This window comes from Lepidochelys kempii, chromosome 1 (assembly GCF_965140265.1).
Source record: "Lepidochelys kempii isolate rLepKem1 chromosome 1, rLepKem1.hap2, whole genome shotgun sequence".
Taxonomy (NCBI): domain Eukaryota; kingdom Metazoa; phylum Chordata; order Testudines; family Cheloniidae; genus Lepidochelys; species Lepidochelys kempii.
This window is the reverse complement of record NC_133256.1, coordinates 36,492,447-36,510,497: the sequence shown is the minus strand read 5'-3', so window position 1 is coordinate 36,510,497 and position 18,051 is coordinate 36,492,447. Positions and strand designations below refer to the sequence as shown.

At 40.2% G+C, this 18,051-nt stretch overlaps 1 protein-coding gene across 2 annotated transcripts in view; it reads right to left on the bottom strand.

Moving 5' to 3' along the window:
- Positions 1-18,051, bottom strand: part of DDX10 (DEAD-box helicase 10) — a 326,657-nt gene that overhangs the window by 298,915 nt on the left and 9,691 nt on the right. For both annotated transcript variants that reach the window (XR_012158274.1, XM_073339141.1), the window contains exons 4-9: positions 16,834-16,992; positions 16,281-16,401; positions 6,507-6,696; positions 3,703-3,829; positions 2,325-2,487; positions 576-660 (exon numbers count right to left, since the gene is read on the bottom strand). Coding sequence is in view for 1 of the 2 variants with exons in the window: in XM_073339141.1 (XP_073195242.1) it covers positions 576-660; positions 2,325-2,487; positions 3,703-3,829; positions 6,507-6,696; positions 16,281-16,401; positions 16,834-16,992 (845 nt within the window). In the remaining variant the exon portion in view is untranslated. The remainder of the gene's footprint in view (positions 1-575; positions 661-2,324; positions 2,488-3,702; positions 3,830-6,506; positions 6,697-16,280; positions 16,402-16,833; positions 16,993-18,051) is intronic.

Here is an 18,051-nt window from a genome sequence, read left to right as displayed (position 1 = left end):
CACACAAGTAGGTATTAGTCACATGATTCTTTCAAGAAATTGCTTTAGGAAGCAAATAATTTAAGTTATTCCTATCCCTAAGAGCATGATTATATTAAATGTTGAAAAATTTAAGATTTTTAGAAAACAACCTACTTAAGGACATCAAAATTTTCCAAATAAAAACAAGAAACACTGCATCCTTTTCAAATGAATTTAATGACATTGGAAGAAAATGGATTGCCAGCACTAGAGATTACAGTCTTATTTATCTACAGAACAGGTACAGCACAAATGAGCTTCCACGCTGCCTGGCAGGACCACTTCTAAGGTCGAGAGGACAGTTCAGACTCTTAACTATTCAACTATGCGTATTCATGCTAACTTTTATAAAGATAATTTTTTTTATATTTATGAAGAATTGACAAAGACAAATTCACTTCACATAAGCTGCCAAACAGCCTTCACGTGGTAATGGCTTTTAGTCCCTTCTGACCTGTACCTAGCTGATCAGGTTATTAGTTTTCTTCCTATTATCAACACACACAGCTATCTAGTTGCAAACACGCAAATGCAAATCATAATTAAACATGTACCTGGCTGTTCTTCCCACTCTATGAATGTATGTATTTGCATCCTCTGGACAATCGAACTGAATGACCCAGTTCACCGCAGGGAAATCTGTGGAAAAAGAGAAAGAGATTAAAGTTTTAACACATTGCAATGTTTTATTTTGCAGTACTATTCCAAGAGAGCCGTCATTCAGATCAATTTATAGACACTGCCTGTGAGCAATCTCTCTGAATTGAAAACTAATTGCATGTATCAGCATATCATAAACAGCTATCCCCTTTGTCAAACTGAACTAAAATTAATGGTGTCTTCATTTCCTAAGTAATGACAGTGCACTGAATGGAACATAATTTCACACCTGAAAAGGACAGACAGATGCTCTGTGTCTTACAGATAATAAAATGCCATGGTATTTAATGATTAAGTGAGTGATTTGACCCACTTTTTATGTAGAATATCAATTTACTACACAATCAGATCCTGAAATTAGCTGTGGCCAGCTGCTACTACCATATCTATCCAGATATTAAAACATCATTATCTATTTCAATGACAGCAATAGGAGGTTGCTAGGTAATACTGAACAGTCCACATTGAAAGGAAGAAAATGTCAGACATAATGGGCATTCCAGGCGAACAGCAGCAAACCTCTGTTGCACTGTGTAGAATCAGTATTTACTATTTGGTTATGACTATGGTCACAGGAGATGCAACAATTATCCACACAACTGTTTCTAAACAGATGCATCCAAATAAATTCTTTAGCAGCGAGAACCAAACAGTATGCAAAGTAGAGATGGAGTCCTATGCTCTGTCTCCTCCTAATTTAGAGTATTTCCCTCTTCTAATCTGTTGGAGACAAGATGATATTTTGGGCCAGTGAATTTTACTGCTTAATGTTTGAACCCAACTTCCAATGCCAGACAAGTGCAAGTGAGTTCTTGAAAGCACCTTTGAACAATTACACCTAATCACTTTTAAGTTATTAAATATGAAAAGATTATATTGTAAGATACAAAATCGCCATGAGAAAACATAAGGGAAGAGCTAATACACCTTCCTTCTAACAAAAACCAGTCAAAGGAAAGCAAAACCTAAACAAAACTACTTCCATCAATAGGAATCTTCTTGTTCTTGCCTCAGCTATCATTTTGCCTCTTTAGAAGCAAAGGAGAGTTGATTTTTCCCACATTGACACATTTCAATTCAGAGGCAGGCATTACAAAAATCCCTCCAACTTCCTCCCATCAGCTACTGGTTGGTAGCTCATTTTATCTACTTTTTAGACTAACCCATGGGATGCAAGAGGCATCAGAGTATTTAAAGCCTTTGAAAGCTCTCCTTCTGGCATTCAGGACATCCCATTCTTTTTATCTATTTCCTGAACACAAGTTACTGAGTGCTGGAAGAGCTGGATGGTCTATGGATTAGAGAGCTACACAACTTCAATTCAACACATCAGTAATAAACAGCATTACAAAATTGCTCAAAACAGACGTTTTACAAAGACAAATAGGAATAAACGAAGTACAGATTACTAAAACGAGGCCCCGTTAAAGAGAAAGATTGTATTGAGGAGAAAGTATTTTAATTATTTTGCTTTTCAGATAGAATGATTAGCTTTTAGATGAGGAGGCAACAAACTAAATGTAGACTTACCTTGTTTTAAGAATGCTTCTTAAAGCCTGGTTTCTTATAGGATGCACTGCTAAGGTATGAACAGGCTTGGAACACCATTCTATGGATACACTATTGCACTAAAGGTTACCTACCCAGCCCTCGAGCCGCAACATCTGTAGCAAAAAGCACTGCTGATTTCTTGCGAACAAAGTCATTGTAGACCTCCATTCTTTTCATCTGTTGCTGTTTGCCATGGAGAGCCATTATAGGTATGCCAGGGCGGAGCCTACAGAACACTCTGAACAAATACTGAACCTGTTGGTCAACAAGTCAAAGAGAAGAAGTGAACATGATATTTCACTGTGATGGTGAAATATCATGTTATCTAGTTATCTACCAAGAAATAAATATATTCTTAACATTTAAAGCAAAATAGCTTTCCTCCAACCCAGAGATGGGATGGGATCTGATTATGTGAGTGGAGAGAGGTCATCACCCCTCCCCACAAATACTGAGACAGGAAGTTAATTGTGTAAGAAGGTGCCATACTCCGCAGAGCGGGAAGCAGTGCCAAGCGAGATGTGCAAGGTCCTGCAGAGAGCTGGGGGTGGGCAGAAGAGATGTGGTGTTGCACCTTGGCAAGTCAGAAGTGTATGGGCTAAACTAGATCTCACCAGTAGTGCCGCTCTCACAGGCACTTCAGTGCACAGGATTGCAATCAGGGTAAATCCACCACAGCCTAATTTTAATATTTCCACTTAGTGCACTTTCTTTCACCAAGACATTTGTTGCCTGTTTATTATGGTGTAAAAAAAAAAAAATCACACATTGTTTTGAAGTGCCAAGAATTTTTTTTTAAAACTAGTATTTAAGGAAACTACATATATTCCCTTACAGATTAATTTAAGAGAAATTTTGTTTCTATTATTGAGTATCTTCTCTCCACACTGAAGTCAGCAATATGGCAACATGGATATTCATACCTTCCTGTATCAGAGACACAGCAGAAATGGATTTTTACAACCCATTTAAAAGACTTGAAAAATAAATACATCCATAAAGCCTTTCAAATAAGGTAATCTGTAAGGCTGCTATTTAAAGCAGTCAGAAATTATTAAATATCTATGGCATCATGGTGCAAACACTTAAACACCAGTACTTCAATGGACTGCTCACGGGAGTAAAATTACTTTCACAAGTGTTTGCAGGATCAAGTCATATGACCATAAAGGAAGTCTTTCCATACTTTCAACTGCTCTCTCTTCCCTGATACCACATAATTATTCATATCGCCAACTTTTAAAAAGTCACCCCTTTACACGCTATGCAAATAAAGTACAAAATGTCCCACACCAGTTAAAAAGCAACCAGCTGTTACTGAAACAACTTTCACCATCTATTTTTTTAAAAACACGTGTTAATTTTTGCACTCTTATTTTACCATTTAAGTCTCTCTTGCAGATTTCAATGTCATTAGTTTCACTCCCTCATACTTGATTATATCCAAAAAGAGAGAAATACGAGTTGTACCTCTTTACAACTTGCATAAAACACAATGCTCTTCTTATTCAGGTGACTTCTCAGGAAGGAATACAACATGTTTATTTTTTGCTGCAGCCCACAAACAATATAATTCTGGTCCAAAGTTGCTGGGGTACTGAAAAACAAAGGTCAAGTTAGACACTTCTCATATCATTTACATAAGAAAACCAGAAGAGCCACACACAGAGTACCTACAGATCTGCCACTTGGTTTTCATCAGTCAGAAGTTAAATTTAAGTTTCACTGCTTCCATATTAATTACACTGAGAATTTCTTTCCTATTTTCAGAAGCATGCCTGCAAGCGCCAATAAAAGGCTCGTGCTTTTTGAAGACTTACGATTTTCTTACTAATAGCTTCACAATTTTTTAGATCCAGTTAACTATTAAGCCAAAAAATGCCTGTGTCTAAATAGTGACATTCAAACTGTCTTGACCTAAAATGCAAACCTTTCTTTTTAGTCCTATTGAAGCATCATTTGTGCTTAAGGCAACGTCAAAGCAGAGTCTAAAATGTACAAGAAAATAAATTTTTAACTGATTGCACTAGTTACCTGACATGCAGTGCGTCTCTGTAAAGGTCTAACTTGTCATCTTAAATTACTTTCAAGTTCTTTAAACAACAAAAGAATAGCCCATGAAAGATTAGTTCTTAACGTACTTTAAAATGCTGCTTTGATGCTCTCTACCTCCCACCCCAGACTGACCAAACTGAAATTAAATGTAACTTGAAGGTGCCATTTCTGAGGATGAAACTGCAATGCTCTGCTCTAAATTTTTATTCAGCTAGCAGTGCTCTAAGTTATGCTACAGTAGTTGCCATTTTGTAAATCTCTTGCAGGAAATTGTTTTTCCTCAAACTGATAAAATACGGTGTACCACGGTCATAATTCTAAAACAAAACAAAACATTTTCCATTTATTTTTCCTTCATCTTGTCGTCTAATTGCAACTACTGAAACATCCGATGAAGTGAGCTGTAGCTCACGAAAGCTCATGCTCAAATAAATTGGTTAGTCTCTGAGGTGCCACAAGTCCTCCTCTTTTTTTTGAAATATTTCAAAAGCTCTCATGAGGCAGCATTATAATAAAGACATTCCCTTCTCAACAGGGAAATGCAATTGAGTGTACAAGCAGCTACACCAGCCCTCAAGCTAAGGTAGCTATAAATTTAGTTAGGTTTTTTTATCCTTTTCCACCAAGCAAAAAGGGGATTAACAATGTAAATTGTGTTTCTAACGTTTCCAGTTATTCAGGATCCAATTTTTTAGGTAATACTATCACAAGTGTATATGAAACAATGGATTGAGAAGCTGGTTAGAGTCTTGGAGTAGTGGACTCAGAGTCAGAGCTTGCGTTCTGTTCTCTGCTTTGCCAACGTGTGATCTTAGGCAAGTCATTACTTCAGCGTGCTTTGTTCTCCCCTCCATCTGTACGTTAAGTAGGCAAGTATTTTTGTACCTCACAGGGGACCTGATAAATTTAATCGTTCAAGCTGGTCAGAAATTTTTTTGCTGGAACAGTTACCCATGGGAAAATGCCATTTCAACTAAGCCAGATTTTTTTTCCAGAATATTGTATTAATTTTGCTGAGAAAGTAAAAAGTTTTTCTTCTTGAAAATTTTTAAAATTTCATTTCAGAACAAAGCTTTAGTTTCAAAATTAATTTGACAGGTTATTTCATCTGTATTTTTACATTATTTCATGATGGCAGTGGTAATACTGCCTATGTCATATGTCAAGTCTCATCATAGGATGCACTACTGCTATTATAGACAGGTCATTATGACAAAACAGTCAAAAGTCTATTTTTTTATTATTATTTTTTTAAAACATTAAGGGCAGCTGCTACATAGAGATTGAAACATTTTATCTTATTTTCTAGGTAAACGAGTCTCCTATTTTTGTTCTAATAGAACAGTTTGGCACTGACATTATCCACACAAAAATAAGCAACACTCAGAGTACTAATTCTAAGAGCAGTTTTCAATAACTTTGTGTTAGCCTGGAATCATTTTTCTAGGATATTGAAAAACAGCAGGTCCTCTAATTTGTATAACGAATGCTTATCTTATTGTCTAGATCCAGATGTCAAACCGTTTCATAACACAGACGAGAGACTAATCTAGAAAACAAGATGTTCCAATCTGTACTGAGTACTAGCCACCCTTAATGTTTTTGCAAACACAAAATAAAAATATAAAAATGAAAAAAAATTCAAAATGAAGTTTTTTTAAAAAAATCTAATTGTTTTAGAATTTCCATTTCATGGAAAATTTGAATACATGTTTTCATTCCAATTCAGAACAAAACCAAATTCTGAAATGTCAATTTCCCATGAAACAGGAATTCTGAATTTCTAACACTCCATTAAACATTCATGTTTGTAAAGTCATTTGAAATCCTCAGAGAAAACAGCCTACAGAAGTGCAAGGTTTTATTGTATTAAATACTATTATCTCCACTTGGGTTTGCTCAGCTCCCTCTCCGAATATAAATGCCACTGAAGACAACATGAACCCTTTTGCATCTAGTTATATCTAAAAAGTCAAATCAAGCTAAGGCACCTCGGTGAAAAGTATAAGTGAACCATGACTGGCAATGCAATACACTTCAGGTGCTTGCTTTCAAAATAAAACAACAAGAATCAGTGTTTGAGTGGAGCAGGAAGGGTTTAACATGAAACATGACAACATCCCGCTTCCCAGAGGTGCTGGGAAAGAAGTTGAGAAAAGTGCAGCTATCATCACTTTCTTTCTCCAGTACAAGCACCAAGACAAACTACCACCACTCACCTGAATTTTGCTTTTTCGTGAACCCAAACATATTCCGGATCTTTTAGACTCAATCGTGCAAGATCCTTCACTGATTTGGTTTGTGTCGCTGAAAAAAGCAATGTCTGGCGTTTCTTAGGAAGATTTTCTATAATCGCATTCATAGTATCAGCGAAGCCCATGTCCAAGATTCTATCAGCTTCATCAAGAACTAGAACAAGGAAACAGGTTTAGAAGAACTGGATTTTTAAATTCTTTTCAATTCTAACCTTGAAATTTTAAAACAAAACAAAAAAAGAGAAAACCTCAATTTGAAGTTTCTGTTCCTGCAATACCATGTTAACAGGAATAAAAGACAGACCAGGAATTACATAAATTACATTTTTCACTGATTTTTCTTTAGAATTGGTCACACTTCATTCAATGCAGAAATGCTCCTGTAAAAGTCCTCAACTTCTCCCATAATCCATGAACTACAGCTCTCGATTTCATATGCAGAGGATCAGGGTTTCAAGCAACTAATACACCAGTTTACATGTAAATTGCTTCTAACCAAAGGCGGGCCCGTTACTGAAATAAAGAAAGCTGGACATAAGGTGAAATTGCAGTTTGAGTAGTCAGGGCAATCATTTCACCCCTGCCTCTAGCTGCCATAAACACATTCAGAGTTGGGGTTCCAAAGGCTAAGGCAAAGGTCAATGCTGATTGCAGTTTTGTGATGCTCATTCTCTTATTTGTCCACTATGAATTGAATTTACTATAGCGAGCTTAATATTGAGTATTTTGTGAGTTATGTTATAGGTCTGTAAGTCTTGCTATGTAACTGACTGCAGAAAGGAGCTCTCTCTGCTAGCAGGGTAGCAAACTCTCCCCTGTCCCCAACAGCTTCCAAAAGCAATCAAGAAAATAATGATTCTCCAAGCCAGTGCTGCAGATCACACGTTAAGCCTTAGAAGCAGGCAAGTCTTCTAGTAAACTGAAATCAGTATTCAGGTAAACGGTACAGTAGAAAAAGAAACAAGAGGCCAACAAAAAAATATGAGAGAAGTTAATCTGGGTTGAATCTGGAAGAAATAAGGTTTCTGGAGACTGACTAAAGGAGCATACCCAACTTAAACCAAATTGGGTGGGCTATTAGTCATCACTTCAAGTGACCAAGAGAGCTATACCCAGAAAGGAAAGGAAGAAGGGGCAGACACATTTCTGGGATGGGTCAAAGGTAGATGTACAGTTCTGAAAACTACATCAAGAACAAAACAGTGCTGCAGGGGAGCTGGCTGAGGCCAGTGATAACCATGGAGTACCTAGAAGATGCCACACGTTTGCTTTTAGACCCTCTGCTAGCCCTGCTACCTGTGATTACTACTGAGGTCAAGCAGCTGGGCTCAACAGCTGCCTAGGGTGGGGAGGAAAAAAAGCTTTATCTGTACACAGCTGAAAATCCCTTACATTTCATCTGGGTTCTGTTGATTGACTGAGAAGTAGCCAAGGAGCAACAGCACAGGATCTAGCCAACAGAGCTGTTTGAGTGGGAGTTTGGGGGTGGGTGGTAGTGTTCTGGTTTTGTTTTGCTGTTTGTTTGGGTTTGGGAGTGAGTTTGTTTGGTTTGATTTGTTTTCCTTGACAGGACTTTAGGCAGGAAGGCTATGACAGATACAGAGGCAGCAATGTAGTAACCCAAGGAACGGAAGAGAGAAAGAAAATGACTGGATGTGGAAACTGTGACATGTTCATGATCCTGTAACGGGTACCTGAAAAGAGAGTTTTGTTTGTAATGAAGTGTTGCCTGATAGAGCTGACGGAAGGGAAGATCCGAGGTTTGGAGATGCAGCTGAAAACTCCGTTTGAGTTCTGAAGGGGATTCCAGCAGATAATGGAGGGAAGGCAAGAGGAGGCTGAAGGGAAAAGTCAAGATTCACAGAAGTAAGCTGAACTGAAGAACTCTGAGGGGAGACTGCTGGGTGAGGAAAGTGACCAGTGAAAGCAGGTGACTACAAGAACAAGGCAAACAAAAAGAAAAGCTGGTGAAGGGGCTCAGGAACAGGTTTGCTGAGTTGGAAAATGAAGAAGGGGCACAACAGGCTGTAACTGAAGGTGGGAGGGCAAGAAAGAATAGAACCGCAGCTAGTCCTGTAAGAAGAGGGGAAGAGCCAATGGAGATAGCCGGAGTTCATAGCCCCAGGAGGATACAGGATGCCTCACAGAAGATTGCAAGGGAGAACAAAAGACAAGAGGACTTGCAGCCAGAAAGAAGAGAAAGAAGGCCAGAGAATCACCGTTAATCAGCTGGAAAAGGCAAGTCTATATCATTGGTTACTCCTTATTAAGAAGGACAGACAGGCCTGTCACCAGAGCTGATCCAGAAAACAGAAGGGTGTGCCGCCTGCCAGGAGCTAAGATACCAGATGTAGATCAAAGACTGAAGAGGATCCTAATGGGAGAATCCGATTTGTTCCCACGTGAAGGACAATGACACAGCTAGATTCTCACTGGAACATATCAAAGAAGATTGTGCCAGGCTGGGGAAGACACTTAAGGAAATGGAGGCTCAGGTGATCTTCAATAGGATTCAGCCTGTCCCTAGAAGAGAATGAAGGTGAGACAAAATTATGATGATCAACAAATGGCTCGGGCTGTGGTGCTATAAGGAGGCCTTTGAGATGTTTCAGCACTGGGATGCACTCATGGACAGAGGACTGTTCTCATGGGATGAACTCCACCTGAGTAGGGAGGGAAATAGATGTCTGGAATGGAGGTTGGCACAACTGATTAAAAGAGCTTTAAACTAGAATCTCAGGGGAGATGTTCATGTAATCTACACACTGGGTTCTAACACTGAGCGGGAGGAAAATCAAGAAAGAAAGGATACAGCAACGGGTAGGAGAATGGACATTAAGAGGAAAGATAGCTTCATTAGTATTGGCACTTACATGTCAGACAGGCGATACTGGCAGTAGAATGACTGTACCCAAATCAGGTGAGGAATCTGGGTGAAGCCAAGTGGCAACAACTAAGAGGTTTGTGCATCAGTGCAAGGAGCCTGGGTAACAAAATGGAGGAACCAGATCCACTGGTGCAGGAAGTGAAACCAGATATTATAGGGTAACAGAAACATGGTGGAACAGTAGTCATGGCTAGAATACTGGTACTGAATGGTATGTAATGTTGAGGAAAGATAAAGAAACAAAGGCGAAGATGGTGCAGTAGCATTGTATATTAATGATGAGGTAGACTAAAGAAATTAGAAGTGATGGAATAGCTAAAACAGTCTGGGTCAAAATCACTTTGGGGAAGAAAGGTACTCGAGCAGTGGTTCTCAAACTAGGGGTGCCGCTTGTTTAGGGAAAGCCCCTGGCGGGCCGGGCCAGTTTGTTTACCTGCCACGTCCACAGATTCAGCCAATTGCAGATCCCACTGGCCACGGTTCGCCGCTGCAGGCCAATGGGGGCTGCGGGAAGGGTGGCCAGCACATCCCTCAGCCCGCACCGCTTCCCGCGGCCTCCATTGGTCTGGAGTGGCGAACGGCATCCAGTGGGAGCCACGATCAGCCAAACCTGCGGACGTGGCAGGTAAACAAACCGACCCGGCCCGCCAGTAGCTTTCCCTGAACAAGCAGCGCCCCTAGTTTGAGAACCACTGGACTAGAGGATAGTGCTTGGTCTGCTACAGACATCCAGGATCCAATCTGGATAAGTATAGAGACCTCCTTAATGTTTTTAATGCAATAAATACTACTGGGAATTGTGAGATTATGGGAGTCTAATTCCTAGATATAGATTGGAAGACAACTGCTACTAATTATCGTTGGGCCCAGATTTTCCTGGATGCGAGAGCTGACATTTCTTCAGCAGTCATTGAACAAAAGGTTATGTCATTTTAGATTTGGTATTGGTTAGTAGTAAGGACCTCATAGAAGAGCTTGGTTGTACGGGACAACATTGGTTCGAGTGATCATGAGTTAATTCAGTATAAAACTAAATGGAAGGATAAACAAAAATAGATCTGCAGCTAGGGTCCTTGATTTGAAAAGGGAAAACTAAAAAAATTAAGAGAATTAGTTAGAGAAGTGGACTGGACTGAAGAACTCAAGGATCTGAACGTGGAGGAGACTTGGAATTACTATAAATCAAAATTGCAGAAACTATCCAAAGCCTGCATCCCTAACAAGGGGAAAAAATTCACAGGGAAGGGTTGCAGACCAAACATCTCAAAGAAGGTGATTAAGAGAAAGCAGAAAGCCTACAAGTAATGGAAGATGGGATGGATCATCAAGGAAACCTATATCTCATGGAGACCAGAAAGTGCAGGGATAAAGTGAGAACTGCTAAAAGCCAAGCAGAGTTGGACCTTACAAAAGGGAATTAAAACCAACAGTAAAAGGTTCTATAGCACTAAAAAGAAAAAAAACAAGGAAAGGAGAAGTGGGACAGCTAATCACTAAGGATGGGGTGGAGATTAAAGATAATCTAGGCGTGGCCCAACACCTAAACAAATACTTTGCCTCAGTTTTTAATAAAGCTAATGAAAAGTCATGGGGTAGTGGCAGGGTGGCTAATTACAACAAAGATATGGAGATAGAAATTATGACATCCAAGGTGGAAGCCAAACTCAGACAGCTTAATGAGACTAAATTGGGGGGCCCAGATATTCTCCATCTGAGCATATTAAACGAACTGGCACATGAAACTGAAAACCCAATAGCAAGGATTTTTAATGAATCTCTAAACTCACAGGTTGTATCCTATGCGGAATTGCTAATATAGTTCCTATTTTTAAGAAAGGGGGGGGGGAAGCGATCTGGGAAACCACAGGCCTGTTAGTTTGACCTCAGTTGTATTGTAGGTCTTGGAACAAATTTTGAAAGAGAAAGTAGTTAATGTAAACGGTAATTGGGATAAAATACAACATGGTTTTACAAAATGTAGATCATGCCAAACCAACCTGATCTCCTTTTTTGAGGAGATAAATGATTTTTAGACAAGGGAAATGCAGTAGATGTAATCCACCTGGATTTCAGTAAGGCATTTGATACAGTTCCACTTGGGAAATTATTAGTTAAATTGGAGAAGTTGGCAATTAATATGAGAATTGAAAGGTTGATAAGGAACTGGTTAAAGGGGAGACTACAACAGATGGCCAGAAAGGATTAAGCAGCTAGCAGGCTAATGGACTCGGATTCAGCCTTTAGAGCAGTGGTGGACAACCTGCAGCCCTGAGGGCCACACACGGCCCACCAGGGTAATCCGCTGGCGGGCCACGAGACAGTTTGTTTACATTGACTGTCCACAGGCACAGCGGCCCGCAGCTTTGAGTGGCCACGGTTCGTCATTCCTGGCCAATGGAAGCTGCAAGTAGCAGCGCAGGCCACAGGAACATACAGGCTGCCGCTTCCTGCAGGTTCCCACCACTGCTTTAGAGACATGTTAGAAAAGTATGTAAATGGTAATTTGGGCCATTCTATGTTAGATAGGCTAGAACTTTGAAATGCAAACCTGTATTAGAGAATCAGAGGTAATACTAATTGTATGTGTTTACTTATATCTTGTTAGATATGTAAACAGTTTCTGTCTATTACTAAAGCTATTGATTTAGAGATCAAAAGGGAATATTAACATTTAGATAAATCTTGGGTGAAATAATGTCATGTTTATGTGTCTCTTTAAAGTTTAATGATAAACTGCTTAATGGATAAATTACCTTTTGTTAATCCATATAGTATTTACTGGTGATGTTTAGGAAACAGAAGGTTACTTCAAAATCTATTGTTCTTCCAAGAACTCTGTACTGCCCAGAAACTGAATAGAGACTCTTGGGACCTGATCCTTTCATCTCAGATCTGCTTGATGCTTTATGCAAGGGAAGCATGAGTCGTAAGACTGAAATCTCCAGGCCCTCCTGGATCACCCTGGATATTAATGTTGGACTAACACATATGGACTAATTCTGAAAGAACTCTTTGCAACTACAAAGCTCACCAGCTCTGCTATGAAACTCATCTCAGAACTGTACTCATGTCTGTATGTATACTGATCTTTTAACCAATACTCCTTTTTTAAAAAATTTTAGTTTAGTTAATAAGAATTGGCTGTAAGCATGTATTTGGGTAAGATCTGAAATATTCATTAACTTGGGAGGAAATGTGCCCGATCCTTTGGGATTGGTAAGACTTTCTTATATGATTAATAAGATTTTCAGTAATCCTCATCATATTTGATTGGGGTGTCGGGATGGAAGCCCAAGGCTGGGTTGCTATAAGGGAACTGTGTTTTGGCTTCTGGATAACCAGTAAGGTATTGTAGACGCTGTTTTGTGCTGGCTTTGTAAAACTAAGTATTGGAAAATCCAGCAGCTTTGGGGATTGTTTGCCCCGTTCTTTGCAGTTTTCCCCAATTGAGTAAACTCAGTGTGGCCCCACTGGGACCCTGGTCCCAGTGGTGTAGTCTGGCTAGGATACATATTACCACAGGTTAATTAGGTTTTTGGTTCAGAACTCCACGCATGTCAAAAATTAATTTTGATATTGGAGAGTTTAAAGGTTAAAAAAAAAAAAAAAAATCAGTTACAATGAGTCACCCACGGTCATATGAAGATCTTAACAGAAAAAGCCTTCAAGAATTTTGCTCACAGAGGGGGTTGTCTTAAGAAAAAAGCCCCAGAGCAAGAACAGAAAAAATCTGTTAATGGCCAGTGATCAGAGAGTGATCTCCTTCACCTGCCCCAGATCCACTCCCTGCAGAAGCAATTAGAATGCAGCTGGCAGTAAGCAAGCAAAAATTAAGAGCTTGAACAGAAGCTGACAGATCTTTGATTATAGCAAAAAAAAAAAAGAGGATATGGAAATAGAAGGCTATTTAAGGCATATGGATCGGCTGGCTGTTGAGATGCAACAGCAATCTGCCAGACATCAGCTCCAAGTCTTGGAAGAGCAGAAAAAGCTCCAACAGCCTGGAAATCCATCCCCTCATGACAACAGAAACTGGGGAAGAATTTGTCCCATTTACAAAGTTACTGAAGACAGAGAAATTTTGATCTACCTTTGAATGTCTATGTGAAATTCATCATATCCCAGGGGTACAGTGTATGCCTGTCCTGCTGACCAGATTGACTGGGAAAGCCAAGCAAGTGTTCAGTGAAATAGGTATGGATGAAGCTTTGAATTATGTAAAATATAAAGGTACTGTGTTAAAACATTTCAAGGTTACCTCTGAAACTTACAGGTTAAAATGTAGACATTTTAAAATGGCTAAAAATATTATGTGGAATGTGCTCATAAACTGTTAGGTTTTGTCAGGAAGTGAATTAATGGTGAGAAAGCTTTGGGGATTGTCTGTCCCACTCTCTGCAGTTTGCCCTAATTGAGTAACTTCAATGTGGCCCCCCTGGCACCCTGGTCAAAAACTGATTAAAGGGAGAAGACAACAGGTCATATTGAAAAGTGAACTCTCAGGCTGAAAAGAGGTTACTAGTAGAGTTCCTCAGGGAATAGTCTTAGGGTTGGATCATATTAAAGAAGTTCTGTATTAAAATCACAAATGAGTTTGATTCCCCACAGTTTAAATTCCAGGGTATTACTAATTAAGAGGTCTCTTGGTTTTTGGTACTGTTTCTCTCCCTCTATGTGTGAAACTTGCAAGCTCCTAATTGTGTTACTACATTCTAAGACAGAGTCTGTTCTCAAAGCAAATTCACACAGAGAGAGACTCAAAGCAATACTCTAACAACAGAAACAGCACCCAGAGACTCCCCGCCCTTTTGTTGTATTAACAATTGTAATTAAAATAGAGATAGAGGATGTATGTGGATGGATGCTTGATGTGGATAATAACTGAATGATCAGGGAGGTGCCAGCCTAAGAATCCAGTGTCCATCGGCTGAACAAGGTGTCAAGTGGAAATAACCAGAGGACCCCCGGAGGGCAGACTGGAATCCACCCAACAGCCTCAAGAATGGGAGAACCAAAGAACAAGATAACATCTAGCAGCACGGAGCCATCAGGAATGTGCTATCTGCTGATTGATTCAGCAACAGCATGATGAAGCAATTCCCATAGACTGGCATGGGAAGAAATTCCTATAAAAATAGACTCTAAAAAGTGAGAACTTTGGGGTCTGATTGTGCAAACCAACTTCCAGGAGCATCAGATGAGCATCTGACAAGGCCCTGCTCCCTCCTCATGTCCAGGCCACCTGGCCAGTGGCTTGGCATGAGCAACTCTAAGGCTGGTAACTATGATAACAACCTTGCAGAATGTGTGTGTGTGTGTGTGTGTGTGTGTGTGTGTGTGTGTGTGGAATTGAATGTTATAGCTGCTTACTATGATTCTTTCTGTATTCACAATAAATGTGGTATTTTGCCTTTTCCCCTTTAATAAGATCCTGCTGGTTTTTAATTTATTGGTATAACATTAGGTCCAATCTTATTTAACATGGTCATTCATGGCCTTGGCACAAAAAGTAGGAGTATGCTCAAAAAAATCTGTGGATGATACAAAGTTGGGAGGTATTTCCAATCCAGAGGAGGTCAGGAATATCATACAAGAAGATCTGGCTGACTTTGAAAACTGAAGTAATAGACATGGGATGCAATTTAATGGCGCAAAGTGCAAGGTCATGAACTTAGGGACTAACAACAAGAATTTTTGTTATAAACTGGGGAGTTATCACTTGAAAGGAACAGAGGAGAAGAAGAACAACATGGGTGTACTGATTGATCACAGGATGACTATGAGCTGCTAATGTGATGCAGTCATGAAAAAGGCTAATACAGTCCTAGGATGTATCAGACAAGGTATTTCCAGTAGCGATATGGAAGTGTTAATACAATTATACAAGGCACTGGTGAGACCTTATTGCAATTTGGATCTCCCATGTTTAAGAAAGATGAATTCAAACTGGAACAGATGCAGAGAAGGGCTACTAGGATGACCCAATTAATAGAAAACCTACCTTATGAGAGGAGACTCAAAAAGCTTGGCTTGTTTAGCCTCAACAAAAGAAGACTGAGGGGAGATATGATTGGTTTCTATAAATACATCAGAGGGATCATTACCAGGGGAGAGGAGTTATTTAATTTTATCACCAATGTTGACACAAGAACAAATGGATATAAACTGGCCATCAAAATAAATTTAGGCTTGAAATTAGATGAAGGTTGCTAACTATCAGAGGAGTGAAGCTCTGGAACTGCCTTCCAAGGCAGTGAGGACAAAAAAACTTAACTGGCTTCAAGACGGAGCTTGATAAGTTTATGGAGGGGATGGTATGATGAGGCCGCCTACAATGGCATGTAGCCAGTCTGCGACTGCTAGCAGCAAATATCTTTAACGGTCGGTGATGGAACACTAGCTGGGGACGGCTCTGAGTTCCTACAGAGAATTCTTTCCCAGATGTCTGGCTGGTGGGTCTTGCCCACATGCTCAGGGTCTAACTGATTGCCATATTTGAGGTTGGGAAGGAATTTTCGCCTGGGTCATATTGGCAGACACCCTGGGGGTTTTTTGCCTTTCTCCGCAGCGTGGGGCAGGGATCACTTATAGGGTTAAACTACTGTAAATGGTGGATTCTCTGTAACTTGAAGTCTTTAAATCATGATTTGAGGACTTCAGTAACTCATCCAGAGGTTATGGATCTATTAGAGGAGTGGGTGGGTGAGGTCCTCTGGCCTGCAATGTGCAGGAGGTCAAACTAGATGATCATGATGCTTCCTTCTGGCCTTAAAGTCTATGAGTGTAAGTATATCATAATAGCGGAACATAAACAGTTTTTTATTTATAGCTTTCAAACATTTTTAACTTACTCAACATTTGGAGATCAGATGCATGGAAATATGACGTTTCATCCATATGCTGTAGAAGCCGACCCGGCGTGCAAATAAGTATATTTATATGGTGGATTTTGTTGGCCTCTTGTTTCAGATCCTGAAATTTAATTAAAACAGTTTAGTTCTGATTACACACCTCTAAGCTGACCCAACACCAAGCCTACTCAAGCCATTTTAAACTGGCATCTCTTCAGCATACCCAGATCTCTTATTTGAATAGGAAGTGTTTCAGAATAACTTTTAAAGTGAAAGGTAGTCCTTGGCAAGGGAGTGCTGTTCAGACACCTTGCCTGGAAAGACAGAAGGCACAAGACTGAAGCTTCAAAAGACATAAGCAATAGAGCAGAGGAAAATACTGAGAAACAGTGATGCCGAGGTTCCCAGTAATTCCTCTTCTACCATGATGCGATGGTTCTCAATAGCTGCTCATCTATCAGCTATCTCCCTGACAATTGTTCCTCTAAAGATAAAATGTAGTCATTTGTACTTCCCATACAAAAAAATTGGAAGTTTAAAAGGAGAAACAAACCTTTCCACCAATGATAAGGCCAGCTGAAAATTCATGATTCTTCCCCACTTTACGCAGAACCTCAAAGGTCTGGTATGCCAGTTCCCTCGTAGGCGATATTATGAGAACTCCCAATCCATCCATCGATGTCCACTGTTGGCGATATAACCTTTCCAAAGCCTGAAAATTTACAGCAGTTTCATTTCAAAACCTATAATTTCTACTGTATAATATGTAACCAAGGTAAGAAATAATTAAAAAGGCAGATAATATAAACTCAGCACTTATTTATATCAATATACACATTATACTTGGGAGGGCTTCAGTTTAATTATTGTTCTATCCTAAACGGTACTACTGATATTATTTGCTAAAGCAAAGCTCCCAAATAATGCAATATGAAAAAGACGGGGCAGGACTGCACCGAGAGACAATCTGTAGATTAAAACAATTGCAATGTATAATGAATCCAACACTTAACACTATCCAATCCAGTCTGTATAGTCTATATGAGAATGGGATTCAGGTTCAGAGTTGTACAATACTAACCCTTCTGCTGGGTACCAGAAATAAGGGTTAGTATTATTATGGGTACAAGAAATAAGGAGAACAAGTGGAGTACATAATTCAGCTGTAATATTTTTGGGTTACTCCTGGGGGAATTCTGCACCACTGTGCATGCACAGAATTTGTGTTCCCTGATAATTTCTTTGTTTCCCTACAGATAACCGACTTTTGATGGGGAAGCAAAGGGAAGCTACAAAAGCGGTCATATGACCCTCCCCAACAGTATGTTTCGGTTGCCAAGGGCAGCCAGCAGAGAGGTAAATCACTGTGGGGCGGGACTGGGGAAGACCCAGCTGGCGGCATCTACCCTGTGCTGAGCTCAGCTGCTAATCCCAGCTCAGCTGGGCAGGACAGGACTTCCTCTTCCCCCGCACAGCATCCAGGGCCAGATCAGATCCACCCCCAGATTTCTCCTCCAGCTGTAAGAAGCTCTGCAAACTCCCCCTCCCCACCGTGCTTCCTGCACACATCAGTCCTCAGCTGCAGTGGGAGGGATCACTGTACAGAGAGCTGTTCCCCCATCCGTCCAACCCTGTACCTCCAGACTCCCTCATATGCAGACCCTCCTGCCGAGCCTCACTCCCCTGTACCCAGAACCCCCCCAATTAGCCGCACTTCCCCTGCACCACCCCACCGAGCCACCCGCACCCAAATCCCCACCCTACCGAGCCC